The following is a 12,064-nucleotide window of genomic DNA, read 5'->3' on the forward strand; positions in this document are numbered from 1 at the left end:
GGTGCTCTGGGACTTGGAGACTGTGAACATTTGCTGCCTGGTGACCCGACCGACTGACCAGTGAGTGAGATAGAGAGAGAGAATTGCTGACAGCAGCAGAATGAACTCGTTTGTGGTTTGGGGATTTTTGTTCCACAAGTGTGACCCGCAATAATTTTGGCGCCACTAGCGTTCCGCCCTCCCTCTGGATTTGCACAAGTTCATTAAAAGTCCGACTGGAATGGAGTCACTCATTCGATGTAGAACCGCATACTGTGATTGCATTGTGTTTGACCAGAGCGGACAGTATCCGAGTTGAAAACTTCATCAAAACAATTTCTACTATGGATGTTGGACTACAATTATCATAAAACTAGTAGAAGGTTAAGTAAACTGAATTCACAAAAGACTGAACAATGCTTTCCATTATTTTTCATTGATGAAACGATGATGATTCTGACTCTTGGATAACTATTAGTCTATTTACTGTCATTCGGAATAGAAGCTTCATGCAAACAGTCGAAACTCATTTGTAATTTGAGTAGGCCTACACTCATCCTCCGAATAAAATGAGTTGAAACATGGATAAGATATATCCGCGTTGTCAAGTTGTGCAGAATTGCGATCTATTCATGCAAGCTCCTATGGTCAATATTATCAATATACATCAGTCATCAGTCAGTATGTATTAATATAATTATTATTCAATTTGACAACACAGTCGATGAAGAGTTGTCCCATTGAACTCATATCAGTTGTATGAGCTTTCATTAATTTTGCAAGTTCGCACATTTTGACAATACCTTGTTAGATACCTTTGTTTCCATGTTTGATACCTTGTTGTAGTCTCAAATAGTTTTACTATGGGTATAGATTGTCACGTTATTTTTTTCAATAACGGGTTGCCCTGCTTGGCTGCAGTCGATAGAGCATGAGTAAAAAATTATATAACCCTTGTTGTGGTTCTTAGAATATATATTATACCAAATTCTTACTGGCTCGCCCAGGAGCTCCCGCAATTCTCTGCTCTTGCCGGTTACTGACGTCGGCTGCTCCAACAGTTCACAATTTCTGTGACTGATTTGTCGAAATCCGCAAGTATAGATGCGAGAATTTGCACTGCTACATCTTAAAGCTATAATTTTGAGACTCTTCTGGTCGTATATAATGATATTGGATAATTTATATAAATCTCTGGAACGTATTATTTCCAAAGATTTGGCTATCAATGCTGTATATCGCTGTCTTAACCAACTTATTCGGTGAAGAATATAGTCGGATGGTAATCTTATTAATACTTCAATACTGGTAACTCGATAGATAAAAATGAGATTGGTCATGCATGGAAGTAGGGAAACAAATAAAGGATACACCATAAAAATTTATATACGTATATTACACAAAAAATCAACGAATAAATAAATATAGATATGTATAGAGCCACAAGCAAAAATAGTAAAAATAAGAACAAATTATATATCAAAAAAGAAAGTAACACAGATTAGCCTCACTAGCTTTTTAGCACGAAAAGTTACCATGTGTTTCTTAAATCATTAACCATATATGCATTTAGATTATGCAGCTCAGTTATCGACTTGCTGCTGCTTGTCGATTAGAATCTCATATATATATATATATATGATATATATATATCCTTATATATATATCCTTATATATATATAAAGGATATATATATATATATCCTTTTTCCAAATTAATAAAAATAAACAATTGATGAATTATAAATCTCAAATATATTAATATGTATAGATATATCTCAGTATATATCTCAGGGCTAAAGGTTCGGCCTTTGGTGGAATTAGATAAATCAATTTATCCAGTGAACATGAGCTACATTTATATCTTTATAATTTGCTAATCAAATTAATAATTGAAAGAGCCTATATATATTACAACATTAAATTTAAATATTTCTTTCATCTGTGCATCCTTAGACATATGAATCTGATATAGTTCTTAATTAGTAAAATACGTTTTGTACTTTTTAAGACTTGCACAAGTTTTATATTAATTTCAATATTTATATAACCTTTCGACGAGCTAGCTTTTTTAAATCTTATTTCACTCGAAGCACTGAGGGCGCCCTAAATTCATATATTTCTCGATAATTATCACTCACTTGCTGAAATTCACAAGATGATGGTGGCGATCCGAATTTCCTGTCGTCCTGGATTTTCTGGTGGCCGAAGTCGTCTTCTCCAAGGGAATAAATAAATATCTAAATGACTTACACTTTAATACAGCATCACAAAGTCTTATAAAAAATTAATTAATGAATTTAAACTTTAAATCTTTCAAACGTACAATTTAACAAAAGGGGACTTGTGCTCTACGAAATTTGGTGGCGATCCATGGCGGCGTCTGGCAAGCAAGTGGGCTCTGATCTACCCCTATTCTCTAAGATCACACTTCCGTCTTCCAAATTTGCATATATTCAAATATTCAACTACTACGCCATTATAAAAATTGAATAGTCCGTGCCAATCTGTTAGGTATTACATTTTATAATTACTTGGATTACATCTGATATATGAACTGAGTAGTGACAACTTATAAATTCTTATCATTTATATAAAATCGGGGTGTTATTTTTGAATCGGCTCGTTATTGCCGCCCATCAACTACTGCAATTTGATTGGTTCATCTAAAAGTTACAAATGTATCCATGCGCCTATTGAATATACATACTTCCTTAATATTTTTATTTATTTTATGTATTTTGTACATGCTCATTTTATACAATAAATTTCTATAAACTTTTTAAATTGTTTTTCCATTTACAATAGCACGCCATGTGGTTACCAAATCCTCTAGTTGAATGCTATTTGTTTACAACAAAAATTTGCCAAAGGTGTCTAGCTAGATTTCAAATTACACGGCTTGATCGATTATTAGGCTGCCGACCAGTAAGTATTATAGCCTAACCTCAAAATTCCAATATTTTATATAATACAATAAATACCAAATGAAATTCTTTTCTATTTGGCTGTTCTAATTGTAGCCAGGATACCCGTTATTATCTAATCTTTCATTTGTTGCTATCGCACCCGGCGATAATAGAGCAGCTGTTTGCTCGAGACCTATAAAATCCTTTCATTTAGCGATTTTGCTTGCTTATCAAATTTAATTTATTACAAGATCAAACCACTATTTAAGTCTCCAATGAGAGAAAGTGATGGTACAAATCATCCATACATCAAGAGCGAGGCAAAGATTGATTTATTGTGAAATTTATTGAACTTTATGGGTATAAACAGGTCACTATCCACAAGAAAAATTAAAAAAAAATTATGAAGCATTGTAGTCTAAAAATCAAAAACTGTAGTCTTTCAGGAAAAAAAATGTCTCGATCACACAAAATTTAGGTCGAAATAGCAATATTTGGTTCAGAAATAACATTAATCCTTCTGCAACTGATGATGATTATAATGTAATGATTGAGAAGATACCATTTATGTAGAATGCAGGTGACATGAAAACTATTATCGTAAATGTAAAAACAAGCAGTCCACCATGAGAAGTTAACGATAGCTGAAGCTTTAGAGCGTGTGATGATGTCACTGAGTGCTGTAAATCCGTCGTTTAAAGGGCGCAAAACAAGTTGTGGTTCGTTAGGGCTGAGGCTCTGGTCCTTTAGCTTTGGCTGAAGACGCGCCCAACCCAACTCACAAGTACACAAGTAGAAAGGGAAAGAGGCTGAAAGACGGCATCACAGAATTTCCCTTTAATTTCTTGTTCTCGGTTCGTTACACCCTCTTCCTCCTCACATCCCTCGTATTCTACTCTTTCTCCTCTTCACCATTCGTGCCTGAAACTTTCGCAGCATCCGAATTCCCATCCTTATAATTTATTTTGCTGTCCTATTCATCTACTCATGTAATTAGCTTTGAATCTCTCTCGTTCTCTGCGCTCGCTTTTGATAAACATCATTCTTAACCGGTGCAAAATTTGCGAATTAGCTTCCAAGGGTGCTGTTTGTGAACATCTGCTGTATGTTTTTCGCTCTAGCAATTATCTTTCTGTGTAAAAATATCGTGTGATTGAATTTCACGGAAGTGTTGCATTCAGATTACCAAATGTGAGTTTAAGAGACCCGAGAATCAATGGATTGTTAATAACAGTGGTCTCATGATTATTAGGATAGATCACGCGGTATTATTCCCTTATTGAAATTAAAATTTATATTAAGATTACCTACTAAGATTTTCCATCCTAGACTTTCACTATATTTTACATAGGAGGACTGTTTCTCTTTATATTAAAACTTTAAAAATAATTATTTTCAAAGATTACATGATTGATTTATCCATATATATAAAAATTGATGTCTGTTTGTGTGTTTATTTGTTTGTTTGCTCCCTATAGACTTGAAAACTACTTGACAGGACGGCATGAAACTTTGGGAATACGTTGTGTGAATATTGGGGATGGTTTCTTACCAGTAATTTCAATAGGGGGACTAGTAACTATTTTTATTAATCCATTTACAGACCTATGTTTTCGGAATTTCCGGCCGAGCGGCTACCGGATAACGGGAAGATGATCATGATTCAAGATCATATTGTCATAATATGATTCAGCTTCTAAAGCTACCAGCTGTAATAAACACGTCACGGAAAATGTGGGAAAAAATTATTCACATCATGAGAGAGAGTTGTTCATATTGTATTCATTAATAATTATAACTGAAGCATGACAGAATAATTTACTTTTTTTATTTAGCTTAGCTTTTATTCTTCCTAAAATGGAAGATGGAAAGAATATGTAATCCTGTATGATTCATCGTACATCGCATATTTCCTGGACCATCTATTGACAATCAACAACTATGAAAACATTAAATTCATCTTTGAAACACTGATTTGAGCTATCTATTTTTTTAATTAAACACTTTACTGATAGATATTACTACCAATTGATTGAGAAGAATATGTTTTCGGAATAATAAATGCTGCATGATTATGCACAAGGATGTCCGTATTGAGATGTAAACGTCTTGTACAGAGTTCGCCGGGTAAGCTAGTCTCTTAATATTGTCAAGTTCTGCTCCGGGGAGGGGCATGAACATGTACTAAAATTGATAATTATAAACTTTCAACAATTAAACCAAAAACCAAAATTATAATCATAAACCATGAGCAATATTTCTCAACGTTTAATGCCCCACGTTGGGCGCCATGTGTCAAGTTCTGCTCCGGGGAGGGGCATGAACATGTACTAAAATTGATAATTATAAACTTTCAACAATTAAACCAAAAACCAAAATTATAATCATAAACCATGAGCAATATTTCTCAACGTTTAATGACCCACGTTGTGTCGGCATGTGTCAGATCCCAGTCTCTGGAGGGGCGTCATGTGTCATGATCTTACTCCAAAGGGGGGACACGGAAATTATATAATTGGAACTATATGATAATAAATTAGGGTTATAATTGTTCAGCCAAGAATACGATTCCTTCATATAGTGGGTCTTACCTTGGGTTGACGACTATTGCAACCTATTTTGCTCCGTAGAGAGGGGAGGACGTACAGTAAAAAAAAAAAAGTATTCAATAGTTGAAACGGTTAAATTAAATGAAATAGTTGAAAAATTATAATATTTGCGGTTATGATTCACTGATAGATATTTGCAGGTTAGATTGATCAATCTTTGTTTAATCGAATTGTCGATATCACTTAAATCGATGTATCGAAGCAGGATGACTAGTATATGGATGGGACAGATTGAAAAAGTTAATTTGCTCAACAGAGGGTTTGTCGGTCTACAAAGGTAGCTGAAGTAAGGGACCTGAGACTCTAACTTAATATGGTGGGTGGCTATAATATAGTGAGGTGGAATTAAATTCACTTTAATAATAAAATACAGTTCAACTTGAATCTGCTGAAAATAAATACTGTTGTCACTATGATCAGACAGAGATAGTAACTTTGGAGTGAAACTTTTCTCCAAATGATAACCAATATATCCAGAATCCAATACTTGTGCCGTAATTTGGAAAGATATTAGACCGCATGAAACAACAGGTAGAATGGCAAATCCATGCGAACCAGGTCTCTGATAAATACTATAGGTTATGTAGCGAAGTGCTGGACCAAAATAGTAAATATTTCGAGTACCGAGTTTAATTCTAACGTTGTCTATACGATCTATTACCTCTCTTTTCAACGTTGATCGGCTGATGATGCAGGATTCACTTCACCTCGGTGTAGCAGGCCGGTGGGAGTCGATTTACTATTTGATTCTGTGGGATACTCCCAATGACAGAATTTATTACTTGATAAGAAAAACGACCACCACTTACCACCAGAATAGATAATAGTCTAATGATAGATACTATACTCGCTACTGTCTGACTATTGCAAAACAGGACGTGTCCTGAATGACCAATGTGTGTCAGTCGAGAAAGAACGAATTTGGAGGTATAATGAAGTAAACCCAGTTTAACAAAACGGTAATATGGATATATTCTGAGAGATAAACTGTTACAGCAAATATTGAATAAATTAATGAACAGATTATGTGAATAATAATTTTCAATAGATACAAAATAAATATTGGTTGATAACAGATTTGAGTCTTTAAATTATAAATATTATATAGAAAGTTCGGTACTCTTCAATTAAACAAAATGAAATGGATAATAGCCCTTGGAAAGGGTCATAAACTGAACTAGTTCAACAAGAAAAAACAAGTTAATATGAAATGGTGATTCAGAAAATAGAATAAATTGATAATTAAAATTATTCTCAGGGTGTGGCTTCGCCTAAGGAAAATAGACCTTTTGGCTAAGTACAGCGTGGATAGTTAAATGTATTTAATATTATAAAAATTAATTATGATAAGTTTTGTACCCTTAAAACTATAGTCATGACTTTTCCAAATGGACGAATTTATACACTGTACAATTTTCGCAGATTTATGGGGATCCCCTTTCATATTCGAACAACTTACATAGACTTTTGTTTCCGTTTTTTGGTTTTTCGAAATATATTCGGCCGTAGAATATATCGTTCCGGCTGGGTCCTTCCACGTGGCGAAAAATTTGAACAGACTTCACTGATATAATTTCAGGGTTTATTTGAATGAAATTTAAAATCTTATTATCACAATTATTATAGGAACTTTGGAACAACTTTTTAAAAAACAGAAAACGAAGATTAAGTTACATGAAACAGAAATTAAAGCTTTTGAACAATTAGGTACGTGGACTAGGTCTGCATCCTTCCCATGATCCTTGCAAAATGGCCTCGAGTCTTCCTCTTCTAATTTTCACTTCAATTTCTCTTCCAAATTTTATCTTGCCAAATTTACATATTAATTCGGGACTGGTCCGATTCTGTGACGTAACCAATATGCCGAATGGGTGGTGTCACTGTGTCCAACTTTAAAGCTTTTAAAATAGGGCGAAATTCCTGATTTGAAGTTGTTCCAAATTATCATATAGTTTTTTATAATTATAATAATACATAAATAATAGAATTCGTCTATGATGATATGCTTTTAAATTGGCTTCAATGAACAGCTAATGATTATAGAACATAGACATGCTTGTATGACATAAAGTAGACATAAGAATATATATGTTTATAACAATAACGAACATCATAATAAATAAATATTTCTTCCTATTTTTTTTGTTTATATTGTTTTTTATACGATAGAATATCGACCCTCAAACGTTATATATGGCTAAGCTAATTTGTTCATATATTTTCAACAAGTATATTTTTCTTTGTAGTTTAAATAAATAAATATTCGGGCTTATTTGGTCTAGAAACGAAAGTATAGAAAATGAAAAAATTTAATAATATATTATTTCTATGATCGATGTTTAGTTGAACTGCCTTCTCAATTTGCTACTTGTTAATGAGCTGGCCTTGGTTTGTTTTAGGGTTATGTTTTCGTTTCGAAACTAACCTTCAAATATAACTTTACTGTTCCAATCCATAGGCATATAAACATATATGGTTTTTTCCATTGACTATTTTTTTGGAAAGCATACAATTACAGATTTATTTATTTCTTGCCTTGTAAGTTAGATAACAATCGTCTATCGACCTCAGATAAGATTATATTGTTTCTACGGCGATAGAAGCTATTCCGTTCTTGTACTAGCCTATGAACAAATTTATTCTGTATTTTGAGGACTGTACGATCATTGGTACATCACAAAAAAGTCCCTCTAAATCGAGTCTGTGGGTTTATGATACAGGAACAGGAGCTATGAGCGCGCAGGCTCGATTTACTCAAGTACCAAATGATTGACTCGGTATCTGCTGTCTTACATAGCTGGTCTCAATTAACTGAGCAAATTTTTGGTTCATCGAACACAAAACGGGTTCAAAGTGCCCTAGATGGTGCGCAGACTCATCCGGTGCAACTTAAGGTGATAAGGTACCCCTTAATGGCACGCAGGCCATTGGTAGTAACTTTTAGGAGTGAGGTCTGTCCCTCTAGTCTCCTATAAATTATATAGAGTCAAGCTGATTTTTTCAGGTTGATCTCTTTACAAAGGTGAGTGTAAATGATACAGTGATACATTTACCTCAAAGTATAGAATTTTTGGCATTTCGCCATGCAATGCAATGTTTAAAACATAGATGTGACTTCAACAGTTAGTCGACATCGGGTAGCTAATTTCCGGCTACTTTTCTTTCGAGCAATCATGTGTACTGAGTTGATGTTTTCATTAGATACCGCCTGTCCTGGATGACCCTTACACAAAATAGACATAGAGCGTTTATAACATTTAAATTTGGCTAACTTTATATTAATCAGTAGATATTATATGCTTAAATTTGGTACAGACTAGACGAATCAATTCTTTTTCATAATTTTGAACTATTACTTCATATCTTGAGGTTATGGGTCGATATCTAATTCTTTTTTCATGCAATAACATAAAATAGATATATTACAATAAACATAAAGTTATTTTTGGTCTTTCTGATTGGTTTTTTACATGATATACATTTATAAATACAATATTACCTCGAACAATTTTACAATTTTTTTTTTATATTGGTGAAGTTGGTACTTTGGTTTGATGCGTTCTTTTGCTTACAGCTGGCTATCGATTTTCACAATCTCGAAACAATTTCCTGTGTGTTCAGGCCAAATGCTTAATTTAATATTCTTAATATTACGTTTAATAATATGTACGCAATTTGAGCACAGATTTTTAGTTGGACAAATTTATCTGGCCTTATTTTTAATAATAATTTCCTTTTCCAGGTCTGTAACAAGATGCCCATGGAAGTTTGTTTGGGTTTGAGTGGGATTGCGACTTCGCCTCGTTGTGGACAAGCTATCATAATATTTACACGGTGAGTATTACAGGCATAAAAAATTGTTTACTTTCTTTATCATCATTTGTTAGACCGATGCCTGCTTATCTCGCTAACCGCTAATGTTTATTCATCCTTTCGTTGCGTTTGTTTACTTTCGAAGCTGTTGTACCCTTTTCTTAGGTTAGTTAGGCTGATACTGCGACTGGATTTTTGTTGACGATCTGCAATTGATAATTTAATTTCGTTTGCATAATGAATAAACTGGTGAATTTATATGATGCTTTCAGTTCGGCCGCGATGCTTTAAGTATTTATTGAATATCCTTATAACCTTAACAGTGATTGCATTGGTTACATGAAATAGGTTAGGTGCTATGTTGTTGTTGTTGGAGACAATCTCAATCGCTAAGATGAAATCCAGTGTGTATAATATTGTTGACATATGAAGCTTCGCTGTTATTATTTGATGGAGTTGAATTAAATTCCCGTTCTGCTGTCCCTCATTCAGTATTTTTCATACTAATTGGAGTGAGAATCTTTGTTGATTTTTGACCGTCCTGCTATTTATTAATTGTTTAAATCTGGTATGGCGGCGATGGAGATGGATCCTTTTCGTAATAAGCCGTTTTCCTTGGATTGTTGTTAATTTAGTTGGCTTCCACCGCACATGCCGGTAGTGGTTGTGGGTTTTTTCGAACATAGTTCCTCCCTTCAGACTGGTAACATGAAGTTTAGTGTTTTTAAACTTAACATGTTTGCTGAGATTGTTGATTTTTCTGGATAGTGTTTTCCTATCCTGCATGTGGGTGTGGACTGTGTTTGATTTTAATTTCATATGATGGAGAGGACTATAGAATCTCCAGAATGTTTGTTGTTTCTTTAAAACTGGTTTCCTGCTTCTTTTTTGAATGGTGTTTTGATGAAGGATGATTGATTTTAATTTGACTTGATGGTGGTGTTTATGAATGTTTCTAAATATTCTTCTTATTTTTAAATTTGCTTCCTGCTTAACTGTTGTCTTGATTTTCTGTGGTATTTTCCTTATCTTCTGTTATTGTGATAATGTGACAGGTTATGATGTTTGCCGGTTTTGTTTGTTACAGGAGGTGTCTTCGGTGGATTGGTGATGCCGGCCATCGACGGTTTGGGCTGTCCCTCGGATTGGTGGATGGCGTCCTCCGGCTCCTCTCTGTGTTCGGCGGGATACGGATTGGCTCCAACATGGACATGCTGGGTAGGTTGATCCTCCATGCTTATACTGTATCTGTTTGTTGGCGCCATGATCTGGGACGTCTCTTCCGTTCTGGTGCTGATGATCTCGAGGGGTAGACAGGTTTGGAAGGATTGGTCGTTGTTAGTCAGGTTATTCTCCTCTATTTTCCTAACATCTTCACTGAAGTTGCTCCTATCCTCTTCTCTTCTCACTTCTTCCTCATAGTTGCTTCTAGCAGTCTCCTCCTCTTTCCTCACACCTCTCCTAATCTCACTATCAACATCCTCATTTTTACAAACGACGTCCTCAGGAGGCTTCACTACAACATCTTCCTTGAAGGACGCAACCTGTGGCTTAATACCATCAGTTTTGGGAAGATCTATATCCATATCTAGGGGCTTCTGCACCTCCTCAATTTTCATGGGTTGGTCTACGTCCATGGCTACACTATCCTCGGGACTAGACTTTTCCTCTATGTTCTCCGGTTTGCGGTCCTGTTCCGGGTCGGTGTTTATTATGTTCTCCCTTCGATGTTGTTGGTTTGAATTGTTGTTAGCCGTCGACGGTCTGGGCTGTCCCTCGGATTGATGGATGGCGTCCTCCGGCTCTTCTCGGTTTTCGGCGAGATACGGGTCGGCTTCAACATAGACATGCTGGGTAGGTTTATCCTCCATGCTTGTGCTGTATTTATTTGCTGGCGCCATGATCTGGGACGTCTCTTCCGTTCTGGCACTGAGTTTGTTAGAGAATTGGTCCGATTTCACGATCACATCTTTAATTGCTCCAGTATGTTCTGACTTTTCCAGACCAAGCATGTCAGCAATCTCTGTTGCTATTATTGCACATCTAGCTTCAGCCTCTTCCGTAGTGGTTGTAGTTGGGTTCTCTAATTGGGCCATTTTTTGCTTGAACCATTCTCGTTGTTCTTCTCTGTACCTTTTCCTTTCTTCTCTGTCCTTGTCCATCTCTTCCTGCCACTCACGTTTCCTTTCTTCTCTGTCCTTGTTTCTTTCTTCTCGGTCCCTGGCTCTCTCTTCGCTGTCCTTGTCCATCTGTGCTATCATCCGAGACAGCCTCTCCGTGATTCTCCTGTGAATGGCGAATTCTTGTGCTGTCATCGCAGGTCTATGGGTGTCCTCCCATACTAATGTTTCTTCTGTTTTAGGTATGGGCGGAGACGATATGGTATGTGGAGACGAGGTGGTCGGCGGGGTTGACGCATTGGGGATTGCAGCAACGCTGGTGACTGGCTCTGAATGATGTGCGTCCGGATGGGAAACAGACGAGTCTGGATTGGTGTTGTCCATTGTGAACCAATAGATCCGCGGATAATAGTATGGAATTTAAGAAGTAGTTCAGTAGTATGTGAGCAGACAAGTGAATCGATGCTGATTCGCGTAAAATTAGATAAGTGATGAGACAAGTGAACAACAAATATTTATCACAGTGATTAGTGCCACGAGATGACTAGAGGATAATTCAGTGCACGTTGACCTTCAATTGTTCGAGGTAAACATATAAACATTAAAAATTAACAATACAAATATGACATATAATA

General features: G+C 35.6%; 1 protein-coding gene across 1 annotated transcript; it reads right to left on the reverse strand.

Annotated features, from left to right (window-relative positions):
• Positions 1-10,334: 10,334 nt before the first annotated feature.
• On the reverse strand, positions 10,335-11,813 carry LOC120353800 (glutamic acid-rich protein-like). Its single transcript, XM_039438827.1, has one exon. The coding sequence runs from the start codon at positions 11,811-11,813 to the stop codon at positions 10,335-10,337; it is 1,479 nt and encodes a 492-aa protein (XP_039294761.1).
• Positions 11,814-12,064: the final 251 nt, after the last annotated feature.

Source organism: Nilaparvata lugens, chromosome 1 (genome assembly GCF_014356525.2).
Source record: "Nilaparvata lugens isolate BPH chromosome 1, ASM1435652v1, whole genome shotgun sequence".
Lineage (NCBI taxonomy): Eukaryota > Metazoa > Arthropoda > Insecta > Hemiptera > Delphacidae > Nilaparvata > Nilaparvata lugens.

Bases quoted from the DNA above. Each gene is read 5' to 3' on its own strand.
- LOC120353800 (XM_039438827.1), bottom strand. From the start codon at position 11,813: ATGGACAACACCAATCCAGACTCGTCTGTTTCCCATCCGGACGCACAT.